This window comes from Gekko japonicus, unplaced genomic scaffold (assembly GCF_001447785.1).
Source record: "Gekko japonicus isolate JY-2015 unplaced genomic scaffold, Gekko_japonicus_V1.1 scaffold1177, whole genome shotgun sequence".
NCBI lineage: Eukaryota > Metazoa > Chordata > Lepidosauria > Squamata > Gekkonidae > Gekko > Gekko japonicus.
This window is the reverse complement of record NW_015160874.1, coordinates 561,000-583,936: the sequence shown is the minus strand read 5'-3', so window position 1 is coordinate 583,936 and position 22,937 is coordinate 561,000. Positions and strand designations below refer to the sequence as shown.

The window sequence follows — 22,937 nt, the reverse complement described above, 5'->3', positions numbered from 1 at the left end:
ATCTCCCAGAAGGGGCAGGATTCCTAACTGTAGATGGGGGGGTCACCTAAGTAGGCAAAAGGTGTAAAACAGGTGGAACCTTCCTTTGTTCTTGGGTTCAAATACTGTGCCTGGATGCTGTGATCCAATCTCCCCAGCAAAGGGACAGTAGGGAGTTTGGACTCCCTTTGTACTCGCTCAGAGGCAGCCTTACCAGGATGCCCAAAGGCACTGGTTTCAAGACAGGCTGGGTTTTGTATCTTGGGGTGGTGACACTGAAGACAAGCATGCTTTTACCTGCAGGCAAACATGCAACATGCATGTAAGAGCACGCAGACCCAAGACGGGTTTGTTACAGTCACAACCATGTGTCTTTGAAAAGGTGGAGTACTCACAGCACACACAAACATTTTTTAAACACTGGAGAGTAACTATGTGTTAAGTGTCACATGTGACTGAACCTTTAGTGTCAGCTTACTGCCTTCTGCCTCTGCTTTACGGGAGCAAGAGTTTTTGCAAGTACAGGTCTTTAAAAGAAGCTAGCAAATGAGTGGGCTCATTGACAGCCCTGGGGCACCAAAGCTGGAACCTGGCGACCTTAGTTGTAAAGGGGAAAGGACCTCTGGTCTTGGGTTCGCTTAAACCCTGGCTTGAATGCCCCCTTTTAAGGGAGAGGTTGCTGCTAATGAACAAAGGTCCTGTTCACACTAGGGGTTTTGGGCCGGGAGCGGGACGGATCGGGGGCAGAGCAAACGGGCACGATCCCACGGCAACATCTGGGAAGCGTTGCCTGCCCGTCCCCGATCTGTCCTTTCCGCCCGAAAACCCGCACTACAAAGAACCACCTACCTGGGTGGTTCTTCTGCTTGAAGCGCCGCAAGCTGGGCCATGGGATCGGCGGCGCCTCTTTGTGCTGGCTCATCCCCGGCTCCTAGCCGAACTGCGCATGCTCCGACATGCGCAGTTCGGCAGGCTCCCCGTCTGAACTGTGTTTTCTCCCCGGCATCTGATCGTGCCGGGGAGAAAAGGCGCCGCGGCCCAGGGGATCGTGGGATCCCGCTGCGGCGTCTCAACTTTGGCGCGGCTTTTAAAAGCCGCGCTTTGAGCGACTTATCCCCTGCCGTGTGGCAGGAGCCAAAGATTCTCTACCATTCTGAATTACTATTGTAAGCATAAATACTTCCAAATAGCTGATGAGCTTCCCTCCTCCCACGCCTTAGTAAATTATAATTATTGTTTGTTTGTTTGTTTGTGACTCCTGCAGGGGAAAAAATGGGTGATGCTATTTTTGAAAAGTATTTAGCTGGCTCTTTTTAGAACCATACTGTTTATGTTGGCTTGATAAAGATATTTTAGGCCTGTTGTGTGGAACTATGAGTATGTGTCTCTGTGGCATGGTATAGTTTCCGCTGTAACATAGTGAATTAAAGTAATGGGTTCAGTTCTCTAATTTTTACAAGAGCAGCAGCACCACTTTTGCCTCTGTGCAAAGAGTTATAGAGATATACTATTGCTGGCCTTCGTTGCTTACAGTAGGGAGAAACCATTTGTTACCACTGCTTCCAGAAAGCCAGGGGTGCAACCCAAGACCAGCACCATTTTTAACCTGCAAGCTTTCGCAGCATTAAAGACAGAGTACTAAAGGCATCTGCACACACACACACCTTATTTTTTGTAACATGCAGCCTGAGGAAGAGCTCTAGTGAACTCAAAAGCTTGCATACACTGTTTTGCATTATTTTGATTGGCCCTAATACAAAGTATTACATAGATTGTGTCTTGGTCTTGGATTTTGCTTTTGAGCCAACGTAGCTATAAATAGCTTCTTTCTGCAAAAGCTAAAGCAATGAAACAGAACTATATAACTGCATCACAGTGATTTCTTCCTAAATTTGCAACATGGTGATCATTATATAGAAAATGATTGCAACAGCCCCAAATACAACTAAGAACATTCTCATAAACATATGGCGTGCAAAGAGTCCACAGCTTAGAAGATCCAGTCCCTGGCAACTCCATTAAAAGGATACCAGGGGGCTGGAAAAGATGTCTGCTGGAGATCGGGGGGGGGGGCAGTCCTCACCTATCGACAGTTTTAAACACATGTTCTGGGTGCAGAAGGTTGTAAAGAGCCAGTTTGGTGTAATGGTTAAGAATGTGAACTCTAATCTGGGAGAACTGGGTTTGGTTCCCCACTCTTCCAGATACAGCTGCTGGTGTGACCTTGGGTCAGTCACAAGTTTTTTCAGAGCTGTTCTCTCACAAGCAGTTCTTGAAAGAGCTCTCTCAGCCCCACCTACCTAACAAAACCTCTGTTGTGGGGAGGGGAAGGGAAAGGAGATTGTAAGCTGCTCTGAGACTCCAAGTGAAGGACGGGGTATAAATCCAATCTTTTCTTCTCTCTCTTCTTCAAAGTCAATGTGCACTATTTTGAAAGAGCCTTCTTCATTTTCCTATTTTCTTTCCCTATATTTTACAATGGTTTCTATGCTCTCAGTGCACATTCTCAAAATCTGTATGTAAGGGGAAATATTCAAGTCAGAGTTTGTTGTTGTTTATAAATTATCTCGTGGATAATATCTTAAAACAGTAATAAAGCTGTAGAGGACTGGATCTAGGAACAACAAGTACGAGATCAAAGTTGTGGAGGAATACCAACAACTGTGCTGGAATTACTCTGGTGTAACTGTGCCTAAGGGCCAGCAGCAAAGATCTCTCCCAGAACAGCCTGCCTTTCCAGTACATCCTCTGGCTTGGATCCAACTTGTAGTGGAACATTTGGGGCACGGCCAAGGCTTATTTAGCCTTTTATGTACTCATAAGGTTAATTAAGACGTATGGCAAATCTTCTGTTGAAAAACGGCCGTGCTTCCGAGGAATCAAAACACCGCAAGTTGGGTTTTTTAAAGTCTAAAAATCCTTTCACCCAGTGTTTAGCCATATTCAGTAATACTGAAACATACATCTTTGTACAAAAGGGTGGGAGGAAAAGCAACTGGATCTCTTTGGCACTGTGAGGTATGCTGAACCAGTACAACCAGTTCCTTTTCTATTTATCATTGAAACACCTGAGATGTGACATAGGTGTGTACCACAGATGGGCAAAAGGTAGCTGCACTCACGTAAACAGATGCTTTGCTGGGAGAACCTCTTGTTAAATAAGCACAAAACTGAAGCACTGGCAGGTATCCAAGTTCCAAAGACTTAACAGCACTGAAATCTTCAGAAGAGAAAGTGTGATTTCTGCTGATTCCTGGCTCCCACTGCACTTTGATCCCTATAGTGGTCCTGAAGTTCTACTGTCCCTGAAAACAGTATTTTGGACTGCTCAATAGGTTGCAGCTTTCAGCCCCACCTACCTCACAGGGTGTCTGTAGTGGGGAGGAGAAGGGAAGGGAAAGGAGATTGTAAACTGCTCTGAGACTCCAAGTGAAGGGTGGGGTATAAATCCAATCTCCTCTTCTCTTTCTTCAAAGTAAATGTGCACTATTTTAAAAGAGCCTTTCCACTGTGCAGAGTCCAAGGATCGCTGGATACACACCATTGTCAACCTGACAAGGAATTACAAGACAAACTGTTCTGAATCTTTTTTGCTTCCTACATCAGTAATACACTTATAGCACACTTCAGTTGCTCTCTTAGCTGACACAACAGTCAGAGCATTGTAGAACAGGCAAAATATTGCACTGTAACATTTCTTTCTAGGCATCGCCACTGTGCACACATTAAACCTTATAAGTCGGCAATAGATTGTTAGTGAGAACCGCTGCACCTCAAAGTGTTTTACCATGAACCAGTTCACACTGCTCCAGTTCTCTCTGGAGATAGTTTGGAGGTATAATAGAGAGAATCAGATAAACAATTTGGAAACAGTTCTGCAATTTGACTTTAAAAAATGGTCAATCGAAGGCTCTTTCTTTGCATCCTTCCCACAGGATCCTACTAGTTTCTCTGCTTGTGCAGAGGCTATGCTGGGGCTGCAGTGAGGACCACTGTGCAACACTGCCCAATCTCCCTCTTGCATGAGTGGAATATCTGTTTAGAATCCAGTGCCCTAGCTGTCATCTTTCAGACTCTAGACGCAGAGAGATTCCTGGCAATCAGAACATCATCTCATTAGACAAATTCTAATTCAGTGAATGGGGCAACCTTTAAGTCCTCCCTATTGTTGCTTATCCCAACAACATGCATGTGATAAGGATAGAAACCGAGATTACATCTACGCCTGGTTTCCGTGTAGTGGACTCCTGTTCAAAGGGTGGAGCCTTTCTAGGTTTGGGAGGGAACCGGCCTAGAGTCTACCCTACAGGGTCTTCTCATTCACTTACCTGTCTGTCTGTACTAAATTCCTCCCTCCCTCTCCTTTACCCTATGTTTTTATGCTGTCCCAGCTATCTCCTTCCATCCTTGCTCCACCACTCTCTGACTCCTCCCCGGCTTGCTCAGCCATCTGCTTGCTCAGCCAACAGTGCCGGCAGTGTCCTTTGATGATGCTACACCATGTTGCTGAGCACACCAGGAACCAGCAAGCCTGGGTGGTCTTGTAACACTGGTGTGTCCAGGCCATTCTGCTTTGCTCCACCTTCTCTTCTTGGTGGTCATTACAGCTCCATCATGTCCTGTGTCACTGTCAGTCCTTCCTGCAGAAATCAGGGAGGCTTCCTCCACCCCGACCTACCTTGCCCTGCTCAACAAGACTCGGCCAGTTTGGATAGCCATCCCGAGCCTCCTAAGGCTTCTCAGTCCCTGCTGACGTTCCTTCACTGAACATCAAATTGCTATATTAGAATTTATCAGGAAGTTCTGTCCTATCATGTCATAATTGCAGCAATGGTTTTCTCTCATACTAGAGGCTTAGCACATCTACGAACATTGTGCTACCTATCACTGAGAGTTCCCTGTGTTTATCTGGTATAATTTCGGCTTCCCAGAAAGGTCACAATAGATGTCTTATCACCCTACTATTTACAACTTTCTCTGTTGTGCTTATTTTTTTTTAAGATGTGGCAAGACTTTTTTTTGTTTGACAAAAGATGATTATCCAGCACCAGTAACAATACCTTAAAGAGAAAGTTGAGGCACAAAAGAAGAAAAGAACTATAAAGCCAAAAAGGCTTAGGAATCTTATTTGTGAAGGTACAAAAAAATGAAGTCATACAATGGTAACACGGTCTCAAGACTCTCATTTGATTCACTGCCCGTGAATTCTCTGTTCCTCAACCAGCACTGCTGAAAGCGGATTGAAGTGAGAGGCTGCATGCATTGGGATCTATATAATGGGGCTTACCTCTAATGCTATTATGCGTTACTTTAAAGAAAAATCTCATAACGTCTTCAAGTAGCATTACCTTTGGTTGTATTTCCTCACAAGCGTGCAAAGGACTTTATTGGTGTCATTATGGAACCATCAATGTATGGGGTACTTCACAGTGTGATGTAACAAATAATACCCCTTTCCCTATATTTTAATAGGACAAGTCAACAAATGCCAGCTAAAATACTTTCAGCCCTTCTCCTACTGTCCTTTTTGTGCATGTATAAACAGAAAAGTAAATTCTAAACTTGTGTATATTGCAAGATCCTGACATGTGAAAAACAGAGGGTCAATTTTCAGTGTGCGTGTACCAAGTTTGATAACAAATTAATAGCCATGCAGACTGAAGAAGACAGAGAGGAGTAGGTTTTTATGCCCTGCTTTTCTCTACCCTAAAGGTAAAGGTAAAGGTTCCCTTGCTCGAAAGCCAGTCGAATCTGACTCTAGGGTTGCGGTGCTCATCTCCGTTTCAAAGCCGAAGAGCCAGCGCTGTCCAAAGACGTTTCCGTGGTCATGTGGCCGGCATGACTAAACAGCAAGGCGCACGGAACGCTGTTACCTTCCCACCGAAGTGGTCCCTATTTATCTACTTGCAATTTCTTGCTTTTGAACTGCTAGGTTGGCAGGAGCTGGAACTAGAGACAGGAGCTCACCCTGTCTTGCGGCACCCGGGTCTTGAACCACTGAACTACTGACCTTCCACAGCCTGCAGTTCAGCGTCTTAACCACTTGAGCCACTGCAGCTCCTAATTCCTCTACCCTAAGGAATCTCAAAATGGCTTACAATTGCCTTCCCTTCCTGTCCCCACAACAGGCACCTTGTGAGGTAGGTGGGGCTGAGTGAGTTCTGAGAGAACTGTGACTGGCCCAAGGACAGCAAGCAGCCTTCACATGGAGGAGGAGTAGGGAGCCAAACCCAGTTCTCCAGATTAGAGTCCACCGCTCTTAACCACTATACCATGCTGGCTTTCTTTTTTCTTTTGGTTTTTTTTTTGGTATTTTTAAAAACACGTCTCTGTGTGTGTGCGCGTGTGCACATGGAAGTCATGGCGAACTCTGGTGACTGTGTGTGCATGTGGAAGTCATGGGAACCACTGGTGACTGACCCCTATTGGGGGCCTGGAGGATATTCAGAGAGGTGGCTGAATAAAGCCTGCCCCCGCCTCCCACCTCTGGTATTTCAAGGTCTCCCATCCAAATACTTGACCGTGCTGGTTTCTTGATTGATACTTGCATCCCAATTTTTTGTGCTTTGCAACACAAAGATAAAAACTGACAAATCACCAGGCCCAGATGGCATACATATTTATAGTTAAGATTTTTTAGTAGTTATTCTTCAGCACCTCAAGATAATTTATTTTTGCACATGAAGTTTTAAAATTATTCCTTGCTACACAATTACAGTAGTCATTTGCTTTTGTCTTAAATACAGCCACTAACTGCTTTGATAATATGGCATGCCAGCAGTCTTGACAGTTCTTAAACTTTGTTAGAAAGATTTTGAAAAACTGATGTGGCATACTTGAGCATCATTAACCCACCTCCTTCTTTTATATTAGGCAAATTAAAAGTTACACCTCTGTCTATAGATATGTTTACAAATGTTACACTATGCCATTTAGCAAATTAAAGATTTTCTATGGCATTTGTTTTTCTCACTCATTCTTCTACAGGAGGCAGGAAATACCTGCTGCCTAAGAATAATGATAAGAATGCATCTGTCTCAAATGCCCCACTTTGACAACACCTAGTTCTTCTATCAAAATTTTACTGTGCATTCAGGTTTTCATTTGTATTACAGTAACTTGCCTGTGAGTTTTTATTTTGAATTGAGGACAGGCACATACTGAGAAAGGATTTTTGTTTTGTTTTTATTTTCATCTTGGGTGATCAGAGAAAACAGGCAGAAAAAGAGAACCCTAAAGAAATCACTGCTATAACAAACAGAATCTTCAGGCACTGAAACTGGGGTAAGAAAATCCATCGGATCAAGGTTTAGAAGCTCAAACTAATGAATACTACTTTCAGTTCCCATCAAATGTGATGAGGCCTCTGATTTTCTTAGATGTACACCACAATCCTAAATACATTCTGTTGAAGGTAAAACAATACAAATCTTTTACTCCACTTTGTTGTACTTCAGTCCCGCAGGCATTTTTAGTTTGACACTAGACCATTTAACCTGAAATATAGACAAAGTAACAGAGATTTGTTTAATTTTCAAACACTGGATTGAATCTGTCTGTGAGTGCAACATTCTAACTAGCCTGTTTTAAAGCAGAGGTGAAGAACAACAAAGGCTTATGTTTTGGAGCTGGGGACAGAAATAATTAAAGAATGGCATTTCAAGTTCACCATAAACTGTTTAACACCCAAACCCTATTTAATTTGGACTGCAAGTCAAAAATTAAGCAGCGTCTTAAGATCAAATTTACTACCCTATACCTTACATTGGCTAGCGTTCAAAAAGGGTATTAGACAAAAATAATGCAAGTGGGAAATAAAGAGGCTGACCTATTTTTCCAGAAGAGCTCCGTGAAAAGGTTTTGCTCTAATTGACCGTGTGGCATTGCATAACCAAATAAGTTACTACTTATGCCTTCAGGAGTGGAAGACTTTGGTGCTTTCCATCCTGCTTCAATTTCTGCCGGAATGCACAGCAACACCTGGTCTCTTCTATCCAGGTAAGGAAGATTTAGGGTGAATCATTTCCATTTCTGTGTATAGCCACAGGGACCAAACCGTGTCTTGGAAACTCTGTGTGGCTTTGTGCATAAAACTTAATAAGGAAACAGTGCTCATGCTGGACAACAAGAGTGTGGGATGATTTTTCTTATGCATGCATAGATGTGTCTTATGAAGAAAGTTGTGCGGGTGTTTAGGTCACAAAGCACCCCAAGCAGTCCCTAAGTTTATGTTGTAATGTTATCTCTCTCTCTTTCAAGTCATTCCCAGAAGTGAGACCAAGAAGACCTTTATTCTTGAATGCATCATTTTTGAACCTATAATACTATTTAAAAGGAAAAGTGTAACTTGAATAGGAGGTACACTGTCCTTATAGCGACAGGTGTGGGAAATATAAACACCTGTTTTCAGATTCATTTGCAAAATGCTTGGAGTTTCTGTGAGCTGCAGTTGGTAGTGGCAGAGTGGGTTCAAGCTATAGGTGTGTTAGCAACAGTCTGCTGTTTACACTTCTTGCAACATGGCATCACTGCTTGAGTATCAACTGTTCACATATCCATACATGCTTGCACCATTCTCTTGTATATGTTTTTAGGCCATTTAAATCTTTTAAAAAGAGGCAGAGTGTAAAACAAATAAATTTAAATCTAGTGATTTTTGAAAATTCAAACTTTAAGGATTTGAACATTCCCATATGTTCCCCCCCCCCAGTACTTAGATCACAGAGATAGTTACCAAATTATGAAGTGGGGGGAGTAGTAGTGTATCTCCTGCCCATTAGGAAAGAACACGTCAGATTGAGTATGACAAGCACATAGTCCTAGAATATTTTGCTGCTTTCCAGAAATTTAGTATGAGTTAGAAAAGTGAGAGGAGGGAGGGGCTGAGAATTGTTGAGCAGACAAAGGCTCAATAAAAGCTTTAAAAACATAACAACATTAAAATATATGAAATTTAAGTTGTGGAATGTTTATATGCAGAGGTCATTTCGGGGGGGGATCGCAGTTCCCCCGGGTGAGGTACGGGGGCGGGGCACATGAGGAAGCCCCGCCCCCTGCTTCCAGTCGCCCCGCTTCCGGCCCTCATTCAGCCAGGAGGAGGCAGGAGAAGAGGGAGGGTAAGTTGCTTCCTCCCTGCCTCTCCCCACCCCTGCCTGCCTCATGGGGCTCAGCAGTGGAGCTGCAAGGCTGGCGGCGGCGGCCGGGACCGTTGGGGGCGGGGTGTGTGGCCTTATGACACACTTCTGGTGATGTCAAGGGGTGTGGCATATGCTAATGAGTTATGCTAATGAGTTCCCCTAGCTCTTTTTCTACGAAACAACCCGTTTATATGTATTTAAAAAAAAAAACAGAGATATTTCCACATGGTATTTTGAATTTATGCACTAGAGCAAGAATTTTTACTTTAATTTGTTTTAGCAGACTGAGAAATATGTCAAAAGGTATGGGTTATATAGGCTTCCAACAATTTGGCACCAGAAGTTGCCGCCCTAGATGGAAAGGCCTCCTCTGCAAAACCCTAGACTGTGTGCCAAAGGCTCCTGGCTTTTAACATAGTTGAACCAGCTACCCTTTTGACTCTCAACTTCCGCTTTAAAAAAGTCAACACAAACTTTTCATTTGTTTCTGACTCTACTGAGCCACCTTCTTCTCTCCGGTTTCAAACTCATGCCCGATTTCTCCTTTTCTTTTCAGATCCTCTGACGCCTCCTCCTACAGAAAGAGAGAGAGAAAGAAGGTGGAGGAGGAGGAAAGGTCACGCATGTTTGGGAACAATATGTAGGTCAGTGGAACATTTCCTGCACTTGTGCAAAAGCCAGGGGAGGGAACACTCCCTTCTTTTTTTCCCCGCCGCCGCCGCCCGCTCTTGCCCTCCCCGAGCGCGGAGCCCAGCCTCCTTGCCAGGGGGAGGAGAACCCGGAGGAGGCGGCGGCGGCGACCCGGGCGTCCCTTTTCCTCTCCTGACCCACTTCGCCGAGCCTCTCGCGCGCCCCGGCGAGCTCCAGCGCCTCTGCGCCAGAGAATTCCTTCCCGGCTCGTCTCCAGCCAGCAAGCCGCCGCCGCCGCCGGAGGACCCTCCCCTGCTCCAGCCTCCCCCGCCCACCCCACACTTCCGATTCCCGCTGGAGGCACAGGCGAGAGAGAGCGAGCGGGCGAGCGGGCGCGCGCGCAGGGCTCCCCCGATGGTCTGAGGGGAGCAGGAAGGCGGCGGGCTGCGCCCCACGGGTCTCCCTCCCGGCTCGGGCTGGGAGCTGATGAGCCCCTGCCGGGGAGAATGCGCCCCACTCGCCCCCGGGGCAGCAACTTTCCGGCCGAGAAGCCCCTGCTGCTGCTGCCGCTGGAGCGAAGAGCAGCCCGGCATGCGGCGTCCGCTCGCACCATGAGAGACAGCCGGCGCTGGAGCAGCCACGGCACTAGGAGCCCCCCGAGAGGAGGCGCGGCGGGAGAGAGGGTCACTTTGCCCGGACTCGGCTACGACTGGAAGAGCGACCGCAGCGGCGCCAAGGAAAGTGGCCGGATCAAGCACGGCGGCGGCGGCGGCGGCGGCAGCGAGAGCCGTCCGCACACCCAGGTCGCCACCGCGGACAGCAGCGGCATCTGGCGCGTCCTGGCCGCGCGCGCCCCCCTCCCCAAGCACCGGCATCTCAGGTAAGAGGCGCAGGCGACGCCTGACACAGTGACACAGATAAACAGCAGCGGCCGCCTCTCCCGCGGGGAACGGCAGGGGGCGCCCTCGCGTGTTCTCGGGCGCACGCCGGTGGCGCACTTCGATCCGGTGGCATGGCAACCCCCTGCCCCTAGGCGCAGGTCCCGAAAACAGAAGCCACGGTCGGAAGGGACGCCCCCGCCGCCGCCGCCGTACACATCCCTCAGGGTAGTGCGTGAGCTGCAATGGGGAGACTGATAGATGCCAACATGTACACTGAAAGATGGATGGTTGAGTCGTGTGTGCAGGTGCAGAGATGTTGTAGAGGGATGCCTATTCTGAATGAGCCCATTCTCCCCCTCACCGCTCTTGATTTGCTCTGGCATTTATCATACTGGTAATCAAGTGTACTGTCTTCATTACCCAGAATACAAACTGTATTTTAAACAAACTAACTTATGAGCAATATTTAAATGTGCACAAAAATATGGTCCGGGCTGAAAAAGTGCTACTTTTGAGCGCAGCAAGTGATCTAAGTGGTCTGAGACACTGAGGCTTAGTTTTTGCAAGTGTGGTGAGCTTCCATAAAATTACATTGCAGTTTTATATAAGTATCAGGCGCTAAATAACACACTTTGAATCCACTTTCAGTGCACTTTGTAACTGGATTTTACTGTGTGAAATGGCAAAATCCACTTGAAACGGGCACTGAAGTGGATTGCAACTGCATTATTTAGCATGTGTGAAAGCAGTCCTTGCATGTGCAGAATGTGTCATGTACATGGAACATTATTTCAAAATTATATGCAGCTCTACATGGAGAGAGAGAAAAAATCTAAAGCAAATAGTAAATTAATAAATTTTAATAAGGACAGACAAATATTAGAATTGCTATTGTTTCCAGTAATCTTTGCAACAGGCCAGTATTATTATTGTTCAGTGGTAGACTGAGGACCATGGTTTGACTGAGGACCATGTTTTTCTACAAAGCTGATGTCAACTAAATAATATCTGCTGTAGTCTTTGAGATGTCTGTATTCAATATAATGGACTTTAGATGGATGTATAAGACATTCCTGCCACACAGCAATGGGGTTGCCTCCTTTGTTCCAGTTGTTTGACTGTTTGATAAACAAGCTCAGGAGCAGCACAAATTCCTCTCTGAAATTATCATACTGTAAGTTTATCTATTCATAGCTTGGAGGATACCAGATAAGAAAGAAATACAGTGTTGACATTCACCTAAGAGTGACATTAGGGAAATGCAGATGAACACATTTTGGATGTTAAGGATTCTACTGTAAGTACATACTGAGAGATTCCTTTTAGACTTTTATTTTCCCCAAGGAGAATGTTTGGAACAGATATGTGCACCCTGCAGCTCCGGTTCTGATTGTGGTGTGACAGTTGCAACAGATAACTTTAGATTTCACTTCATTCCCCTACCATAGGAGAAGCCTTGTTTTCATAATACTTCCGTCAGTACAAGAATTCAATTTACTCTGACCTTAGAAAACATCTTTGCATATTTTCTACTTGTGAGGGTTGCTTCAGCTTCTGAACCACCTGCCTTATTCATAAACAGCAAGCAGGTGAAGCATTGGTGTTCTCATCATTTCATGAGATCATCACTTTAATACAAATTGACACTTCCCCGTGTGCACTGCTTTGATTTATATAAGGATGGATGTATAATGATCAAGGTGTCTGTGCACTGATTCTTGCCATCATTACTGAAAACCCAAAAAGAGATATTATCCCTGATGTCACCAGGAACAGCTTGTTTGTGTTGTAAAAGTAGAGGAATGATATTTGCAAGACTGAAACTGAGGCCAGGTTAGTTATGTTCTAATCTTCCAAGTCTCTTTTGTGTGGACTGCCTCTCCCCTTTCCTGCTTAGCTTCAACCATAGTTTTCCTCTGCCATCCAGACTTTGCAGATTAAACTAAGAAGGAATTGCCTCTTGAAACCAGAGTTTGGAGAAAATTCTGTTTAATTCTCCCAGTCACACGGCAAAGTTGCTGTGGGAGAGGCACGGATGGTGGGCAGATTATCTGGGCGCGATCACACCCCAACATCTGGGAAGTGGAGCGCACAGGTGGCTTACCGCCGACAATGTGCCTTAAAAAACTAGTACCTCCAAGGTACTAGTAAATGTTTGCCATGGGCTGCCTCCAGACACCCGTGGTGTGATCGCGCCAGCGTGCAGCATTCCCCTCTGGTCCCTCGTTTACCCGTCGGCGCCGAGGGAAGGACCCGTGGTGTGCCGCCGGCGCGTCTGATTGTGTAATCGTGGCTCAAACTGCGCCAGGGCAATTAGCCACGCCTCCCCCCCCCCACGATATCCGGCCTGTGTGACTGGGGCCATAGTTTACTTGGTTTGGGTATCACTATAATAGAGCAACCCAGGAAAGGGAAGAGAAAACTCACATATAGGAGGGGAGGACATAATAGTCCATGGGATGCTTTCAGTTGCCATGGTTTGATGGTTGGGTAAATGTACCTTCAGTGTACATGTAACACACTATTTCATAGCAATGAAATTTTGTTTACATGGATATAATCAAAGATGTAAAGACAAGTGGTTAAGTCATGCCATGTTCTTATGTCACATAGAGGAAAGGAACCAGGGTATGCGAAGTGTCTGGAACACTTGAATGTGCTATACAAATTCTATTATTTTTCTGGTATTGGGGGTATCTTTTTTTAACAAAACGGGGAAAACCCTTTTAATACTATAATAATAGTGTTGTTATAAAAAGACTTTTGTACAATATTACATTGGTAAAAATTAAGTATCCCTCTGATATTTTAATTATGTTGGTTTAGCTCTTATTTTATTTTCAAGGTCTCTTTGATTTTTATTTTCAGAATCAAACTACCCAGGAAGCCTGATCCGCTCTTTCCTCCCCCTTTCTTAAAACTGTAGAAATATTTCTGTGGGGTTCAGGTATTTTTATCATGAAATCGGTACCAAGAGGGGGTGCGATTTTGTTTTTTTAAAATTGTGAACTGGCCTGTTTAGGTTTTAAAGAATACAGTTGTATGTCTTGTATGATGGTATGTCATAATGGCATCAGTGTAAGCGTTTAGGTTGCAATCTGCAATCCATTTACTACAGATAACTCCTTTTACAGTAAATGGCAAAATCCCCTCAGAAAGTAGACTTTAGCTAATAATGGTCATAGTAAAGTGGTCGAGAACATACAGAAGATATCAGGGTGAAGCCCAGGATCTACAGGCTTTTTCCGAAGTATCCAGAGTAGCATAGTTTAGAAAGTTGTTGCTATGGGACCTTGTAGAATCATTGCTGATTGAAATGTGCAATACTGGATGGACCTGAATAAATATAAGGCCGCTTCATATATTTCTAGACCTAACAGTGCAATCCAAAGCAGAATTAAACCCTTCTAAGCCAATTGAATTCAGTAGGCTTAGAAGGGTGTAACTCTGCTTAGACCTGCATTGTTGAGGTTGGATTCAAATTACTGTGAACACAGCAAAGCTCATGGAATGGGACTTTCCTGCCACACCCATCCTGTTCCCTTCCACTGAGGGCATAGCTACATGATATGCCTGACATGTGCCGGGTCACTTATGTGCAACCAAAAGGGTGAAGGGGGGCTTTCACCCCTTTCTCTGCCTCCATGTGCCCTAGGAAGGACATGTGGAGCCAGAGAAAAGGGCTGAAAAGGCTGCCCGTTTTGCTGTCAAATGCAGGGCAGGAGGAAACTTGGAATCTCCTTCTCCCACCTCACAGGGCTGTCCTGAGATCCTGAAAAAAAAAAGTGGTTTTTAAGGTGAGTCCCCTTGATGTACACCAGACTGAGTCCAGATGCACACAAGTGACCTGGCACATGTTGGGTGTCTTGTGTAGCTTGGCCCTGAGCCTCCCTGAAATTCTGGGGACTCAGAGTGAAGACAAAGTGGAGGTCTGTGGTGGATGATGAATCACCAAAAATTCTCCTTCTTTTCCTTCGCCGGTGGAAGTACCATTCCCCTAGCATAACTGTCATTACACCAGCAGAACAGCAACCTTTTGATCCAGCCTTTATAGTTCATTTGTAGTTCATTTGCAAAGGGTCCCCTTGTTAGTAACCAATGTGGTTTAGTTGATGCTGATTACATTGTAGCATTGCAAGCCCTCAACTTAATCCACAGAGGGGTTTTTTACTTGCTGTCCTGCCTATGGATATATTTGTGACCTCAACAAGCAAACAAATGGCTGTCGACTTCCCTGCAGCTATTTCCACTCTTCTCAACTGTTTAGGTAGTTATGAGTCTGTTACGTTGTATTTTAATGCTGTTGTGTTAATACCGAACTGTACAAGTCAAATCACTTTGAAGGGTACTTTTGGGGGGTACCGTTTTATAACACTTTTAAATCAATGTTTTCTATCGCTTTCTATTATTTTGTTGTGCTTTTCTTAACACCTCTGCAGGTCTTTCTGAATCCCTCTCTTTGTTCACCCTTGTTTCTGTTCAATTTGCAGTGTGCTCTCTTTTTCTTTCTACCCCATAGCACAGGCTCTGTCTCCATAGCAGCACTATAGGTACCTCTGTATGCTTCTCTAATAATGGTAACCCCTTCTTTTTTTTTCTTTCTACAGTGCATGACACTATTTTCTGGTCTTTCTTCTACCTTGTTCTCTCTCTCTCTCTCTCTCTCTCTCTCTCTCTCTCTCTCTGTACTGCCACACATCTGTATCTCCACAATTCTGCAATTCTTCCTTTATTCTCTTTTTTTGGTTCTGTTATTTTCTACTCCTGTATCTTCTTGTTGGTTCGATAGCCAAAGCACACAAGCCTTTCACTTCCTTAGCAATGCACAGGGGTGGATATCAGATGCAGGTGGGCATGCAGTGTGTCTGAATGGTAACAGGCCAGAAAAACTGGTGCCAGCCTCACCTGTGCAGGATCCTTATTTTCTTTTCCTTTTCTTCCTTTCGTTTTGTTCTTGAAATACGCAGTTATTTTTTGCAAGGAACAGAAAATAGCATGAATCTACACTGCAAGTTGATTTAGGCTTCTGAAATGATCTTTTTGCGTATTGTTAAGAGATGAGATGTGTTTGGCAGTGAATTCACATTTTTCGCATGTAGAGAGGTACACTCTAAATGCTTTTGAGGAACTAGCTAGAAATTACTTCAACTGAATGGTTAGTGAATAAAACAGGTAGGAAATAAGTGCGTTTTCAGCACGTTTTTGTATAGTATTTGTAACTGTTGTTTTTGTTCTCAGGTTGATATCAAGCACAGATTTTATAGGAAAAAAATCTATGAGACTCCAGACTTCTGTTGCACATCACATAGAATCAATACTCTTTGAAATATTTTATATACTGTTAGTAACCAATCTGGGTACCTGCTTCCTTTACCTTTTTATGATTCTTTTAAAGAGTATGTGTTTTGGGATACCACAACTATGTGCTACAATGCACCAACCCAGCAGGGTCATCTATTCCTTGGAACAGTATGGGGCAGTATCTTCAGGCAGCAAATTTCAGCTACGGCACTATATTCCTGCCTCCAGTCTCTACCTTTCTGTGGAATAAGAAAAGAAAGAAGCCCAGAGAGATGGGAGAGGGAGAGTTATAATTTCAAATGTTTGTTTCAGTTACAAAGACGTTTATGAGTAGCATTACCACCTACAACCTGGAATATTTGTCTTTTTTTCCTGAACCATATTGTCTTTATTTCTAAGCCACATTTCCTAAACTCTGCTCACTTGAAAATCACAAATGGTGGAACGTCCAGTTAAGATGGCAGAGCAATCGAGATCAACACTGTGTTGCTTCTGTCTCTTCTGTATATCATTCTATGATTTGAACTTGTTCTATTTGATAACTGCAGCTATTCGATCTCACTTTATTATGCTACTTTTGTTTGTTTTCATTTCTTGTGATAAACTGGCTTGTAATTTCAAAACTATGAGTTACAAAGGAAAAGGAAAAGCTGCCAAATGTTCTGCCACTGAGGGTCAAGAAGAGGTAGTTCTCTGGCTGAAAACAGTGGCTGCCTAGCTGGAAAACAAGAACTTTCTGCTAATGATAAGATGAGCAACAATTCAATGCAATACCTTTGGGGATTGATTGAGTCTGTTGGTGCATGAGTTCAACAGACAGAGTCCAAAATAGCTGCTTTTGAAGATCAAGCCACAGCTCATGAAACAGCAGTCTCAGCTTCATTTAATGTCTCGTCCAGCCAGATATCCTGGCTCAAGAATTATGCTCATTAATATAACCTTTGTGCCCTTCATCTTTCAGAAGAGCCTCATAAGGCCGGCCAGCAAAAGCTGGTGGAATTTATGGACTTTTTTCTTCCATGAGCTTTAGCAGTTTCCATTAGATTTTCAGTTGCAAATTGAATGAGTTTATCGGATCCCTTGTGTACCAAACAACACAAATATGCCATCTCCGGTGATTGCGGCGCTCTTGAGAGTGAGTGTAAGAGATCACCTCCTCCACTTTGTTGGGGTTCTGATAAAAATTGGATCGTGCTCTGTCCACATTTCACCAAAGGAGTATCAATGCAATGGCACCAATTTGTGTTAAGTGCTGTCAAGTCACTTCTGACTTATGGTGACCCTATGAATTAATGATCTCCAAAATGTCCTATTGTTAGCAGTCTTGCAAACTGAGGGCCGTGGATTATTTGATTGAGTCATCCATCTCATGTTGGGTCTTTTCCTGCTGTCTTCAACTTTTCCTAGCATTATTGTTTATTCCAATGACTCTTGTCTTCTCATGATGTGACCAAAGTACAAGAGCCTCAGTTTACTCATTTTGACTTCTAGGGAGAGTTTAGGCTTGATTTGATCTAGAATCCACTTATTTGTCTTCTTGGCAGTCAATGGCATCCATAACATTTTCATTCAACACCACATTTCAAATCAATCAACTTTCTTCTTGCAAGATACCCGACTTACCTGAGGGACCGCCTTTCCCCATGTATACCCCCAAGAGCACTTCGGTCGGGGACCCAACACCGCCTGGTGATCCCAGGCCTCCGGGAGGTAAAGCTTGCTGCGACCAGGGCTAGATCCTTTTCAGTGGCGGCCCCTACCTGGTGGAACGAGCTCCTGGAGGAGATCAGGGCCCTGCGGGACCTTATGCAGTTCCACAGGGGCTGCAAGACGGAGCTCTTCTGCCAAGCGTTCGCATAGGGGCCGCCGCTGCCACCACCACCAATGGTGGCGATACCATCAGGATTAGGAATCGCCCTTGGAAGTTCTGCCATAAATTGCATGGCACTGACAATGTGGGATTGGCTCGAACTATCTGCTGGACAGTGCCACCCCAATGGGGAGGATTGAGAATGCCATCAAAACCACTCAAGACCACCTTGTTTACAGAAAGCACTTTATTATTGTTATTAGTATTCATGATTTTACTGTTTTATCTGGTTTTATGTTTGGGCTCATGCCCTTTGTAAGCCGCCCTGAGCCCGCTCGCGGGGAGGGCGGGGTAAAAATGCCTAAATAAATAAATAAATAAGATACATGAACTAGCAATATTATATTAAATGTCCTGCTATTCTCTGCATGTGCTATCAAGGCTAGATCAAAAGTTTCAAATTCCAATGGCTGCAGAATCATTTCATATTGTACTGCAATTATGCCGTGCTGCTCCAAACCCTTAAGTCTTTTCCTGCAGAGAAATTAACAGCCTGTTGTGATCATTTGAAGAATACTGTTGGTCACAGTCATTTAAAGAATATTAGATTGTCCACTTCTATATTAATCAGCTCAACTTAGAGTAGAGCTAATTTTTGTTTTCTATGTCTCCAGCAGGGGACATTTTGTAGAAAAAGAGCTAGGGGGGCTCATTAGCATAACTCATTAGCATATGCCACACCCCCTGACATCACCGGAAGTGTGTCCTCCCCACAACCGGCGGCGACCTCCAGCGAGCACCAGCAGGGAGCTCCAGGCCCCGCCTTCCCGCACCTCACCCGGGGGGATGGCGTCCCCCCGCGTCCCCCCCAAATGACCCCTCCAGTATTAAGTTTTAACTTGTCTGGGCTTACTGCCAGGTTATAGATAACAGTCTGGTCTTGTTGCCATATTACTCTTCTCTCTTTGTCTCTTTTTTCTGCTCTTATTTCCTCTTCAGACTTTAAAAAGACATTTCCAAGACCCCCTCCCCTTTATTCATTCCTGTCTATCACTGATGGAATTCATCCATGTATACCTAGATAATCAAATAGATGGGATTGGTCAGCATCCTACCTGGAAGCAAAATTTTGTTGTTGTTGTTGTTTAATTTGCTTATTTTAAAATTTTTGCGGTTTTTTGTTTTGTTTTGTTTCTTTTTTATTTTTATTTTTGGATGAGAATTGTTTTGTTGCATAGTTGGCGGCTAGTTTATAAAGACATTTTCTTTCTTTTCTTGCTCAACAGTAACTTTTATGTTATATGTATTTTTTAAACTTTTTTGGTAAATGCTCCATAGTGAGGTTCTCTGTATGATGACTTTTCTGTGACTGGGGTATTCGGCCTTGTGAATCGGATATATTATTTTCGTGTTATGTTCAATGTGATATCATGGAATGTTAAGGGCCTGAGGGATTCAATAAGCATCCAAAAGATTATTTCCAGGTTGAAAGATATTAAAGATGATATGGCTTTTTAACAAGAAACCCATATAATAGCAAAGGGTAAGAATTACTTGTGTAAGGATTGGTTTGTTGATGTATGTGTTACAGATACATATAATTGATCTAAAGGTGTTGTTATATTGATACACAGGCATGTTTCTTTTCAGGTTCAGCAAGTGATTACAGATCCAGATTGTTGTTTTATTATTTTGGTAGTGGAAAGTTCTGATTCTAATATTGTTATGATTAATGTATATGGTTCAAATATGGACTCTCCCGACACATTTCCTCAGTACAGTCCCTTGGTAAATTTTGCATATGACTGTTTGTTGATTTTTTAAAGAGTTTAATGACATATTAGACACAGCTTTGGATCAAAGCACACCCCTATGTAAAGAATATTCTTTGGTAAGATCTACACGCAAAGACTACATGGCTGAACTAGGTTTGATTGATCCCTGGCATATCTTGCACCCAATGCACAGATCTTAAACTTTTACTTCTTCTGTGTATCATAATTATTTCTGGTTAGACTATTGTCTTGTTTCATCTTCTCTGATGCTCTAGATTATTGCCTATGATATAAATGTTATTGTTATTTTGGGCTACGCCTCCATTTCATTAGTCCTTCAGTCTACAGACTGGGTTAGACCACCTGGTTTCTGGTGTTTTAATGCTTCCTTTCTTAATTATGAGACTTTAAAAAGATCATATAATGGCTGAGTTATCAGAGTATCTTAATATTAATCAAGGAATAGCTATTAAATGGGATGCTTGTCAAGCTTTTATTACAGGATCATTGCATATGCTTCTCATAAGAAGCAGCTTAGATAAATGAAAGAAGTAATTTTGAAAGATGGATTGAAATGTTGTCAGTTTGCTATATCTCCCACACCAGATCTTTTATCGGGAACTGAAAAAGGTTAAATATGAACTAAATAATATACTATCAGTGAAAGCAGAATATACTTAACTTGTCTGCACCAATCATATTGGGAAAGGGGTGGGAGACCAGGTAAAATTTTAGCATATTGTTTAAGACAACAAAAGAATAAGAACTATATACTTCTTATAGAAAGATAGATATATAGATGATACAGATATAAAGGAGAACTATAGGAATCCATACTGCCTCTACTGAAATAAGTTCTCAGTTTTACAAGGTTTTTTTCTGAATTGTATAGTAGAGGCTGAATTGTATAGTAGAGACTTTTCAGAAAAAGATTTGGGCACATTTTCCTCTCACCTTGATCTTCCACGTTTAGATATTATTCAGCAACAGATTTTTGCTGAACCTTTGCATATGGATGAAATAAAGGCAGTGATAATAAATATGAATAATGGCAAATCTCCAGGACCAGATGGGTTACTTACTGAATGATATAAAATCTTTTCAGATGTTTTAATTCCAAAACTTTACCGCTTGTATAATGAGACTTTTAGTCTGGTGCATTGCCACTGTCATTATATGATGTGTATATCACTGTGACCCCAAAACCTGGCAAAGACCATACTCAGTGTGCAAATGTTTGACGTGTTTCTTTGATGCATGTAGATACGAAGATGCCCTGACCTGGATAACCCAGGCAAGCCGGATCTCAGAAGCTAAGCAGGGTCAACTCTGGCAAGTACTTGGATGGGAGACCTCCTTGGAAGACCAGAGGTGGGAGGTGGGGGCAGGCTTTATTCAGCCACCTCTCTGAATATCCTCCAGGCCCCCAGTAGGAGTCAGTCACCAGAGGTTGCCATAATTTACAGGTGCGCGCGCACACTCATGCGTGCACACACATACACATGCACATAAAAAACCAAAAAAAGAAGAGGAAGAGAAGAGATTGGATTTATACCCCGCCCTTCACTACCCGAAGGAGTCTCAGAGCGGCTTACAAACTCCTTTCCCTTCCCTTCCCCACAACAGACACCCTGTGAGGTGGGTGGGGCTGAGAGAACTCTGACACAGACTGCTCTTTCTCAAGGACAGCTGTGCCAGAGTCTGTGACTGACCCAAGGTCACATCAGCAGGTGCAGGTGGAGGAGTGGGGAATCAAACCCGGCTCTCCCAGATTAGAGTCCGCACACTTAACCACTACACCAAACTGGCTCTCCTACACCAAACATGGCCGCATATAGATCAGGCAGGATTTATATGAGGCAGGCAAAGCTCTGAGAATCTTAGGCTGGACACTGATACTTAAATAGTAAGAGATCTGATTAAGCCATTCTCTCATTTGATGCTGAAAAAACTTTTGACAAAATATACTGGAAATTTATCTTTGCTACTTTAATTAACTTTGGTTTTCCTCAATAATTTTTAAGTGATTTAGAATTTTAATCTCTCAGATCCAGGGTGCTGACTAATGGCATATTTTCCGTGTCATTCCAATTTGAGAGGTGTACTAGACAGGGTTGTCCTCTTTCACCTGTTATTTTGGAACTTCTGGCTTGTGCCATCAGACAGAGTAATAATATTCATGGCTTTGTACGGAACTCTTTAGAATTTAAAATCATTCTTTATGCAGATGATCTTTTATTGTTTATTTTGGAACTTCAGTCTTCCATTCCTGCATTAATGAATATAATTAATACCTTTGGAGACTCATCTGGATATTCTTTTAATTGGACAAAATCTGTGTTGATGCCACTGGGAGACAATATATCATGGAAGAAGAAGAAGAAGAAGAAGAAGAGAATGGATTTATACCCCGCCCTTCACTCGGAGTCTCAGAGCGGCTTACAAACTCCTTTCCCTTCCCCTCCCCACAACAGACACCCTGTGAGGTGGGTGGGGCTGAGAGAACTCTGACACAAACTGCTCTTTTTCAAGGACAGCTGTGCCAGAGCTTGTGACTGACCCAAGGTCACATCAGCAGGTGCAAGTGGAGGAGTGGGGAATCAAACCCGGCTCTCCCAGATTAGAGTCCGCACACTTAACCACTACACCAAACTGGCTCTGGAGTGTTTTTTGCCTATGGACATTTTCAGTGGTGCTCAGGTATCATTACTTATCTTGAAATACTGATTCCTAGAGATATTATGTGTATGATTATGCTAAATTTTAACAAGCTAATTGTTGACATATCTTTGGATTTGGACAGATCAGCTACTTTAAACCAGAAGTCCCTTTTCTGATGCCCGCCGAGCATGTTCGGGAAGTGGGGGGGGGAGCGGTTTGTGCCCAGCAGGGCTTCAGATTGTTAAGGAGACTTCTTCTCCTTCTCCTTTATTCCATATGTGGAATAAATAAGAGTTAGAACAGCAATACAATATACATTCAGGAACAGGGGGGTATTCATACAACAGTGTGAACAATAGGATAGTAAGAGCATTGTACTTTAGGAAAAAAATACCAGAAGACTTACAGTACTATAAATAATATTCCATCATGCATTAACATTCTTATAAAGAGGCAAACAGTAATGTATTAAAAATTGTGCAACACAACCAAACTCTGTAGAGAGTACAGAATTACAGAGAGTGTATACCAATTAAATGTAGAGTAATTTAAGATATATCTGTTTATGTGGCTGGATGTTGTTTGCAGTTATGTTTTCGAAGAATGGGAACCATTTCGCAAGGAGGCAAGATTGCTTGGGATATAGTTCTGCTTGCCGCAGATAGTCTGTAATCTTTTCCATTATAAAGAGGACCCAGACTTTCATGAACCAAAATTCAGTCATGGGAGCCAAATGCGATTTCCTTCTCGAGGCTATACATGT

At 43.4% G+C, this 22,937-nt stretch overlaps 1 protein-coding gene across 1 annotated transcript in view; it reads left to right on the top strand.

The window, feature by feature from the left end:
- Nucleotides 1-9,882: 9,882 nt before the first annotated feature.
- Nucleotides 9,883-22,937, top strand: part of NPAS2 (neuronal PAS domain protein 2) — a 98,526-nt gene continuing 85,471 nt past the window's right edge. The window contains exon 1 of the mRNA XM_015422751.1: nucleotides 9,883-10,626. Coding sequence (XP_015278237.1) covers nucleotides 10,253-10,626 — 374 coding nt within the window. The 5' untranslated portion in view covers nucleotides 9,883-10,252. The remainder of the gene's footprint in view (nucleotides 10,627-22,937) is intronic.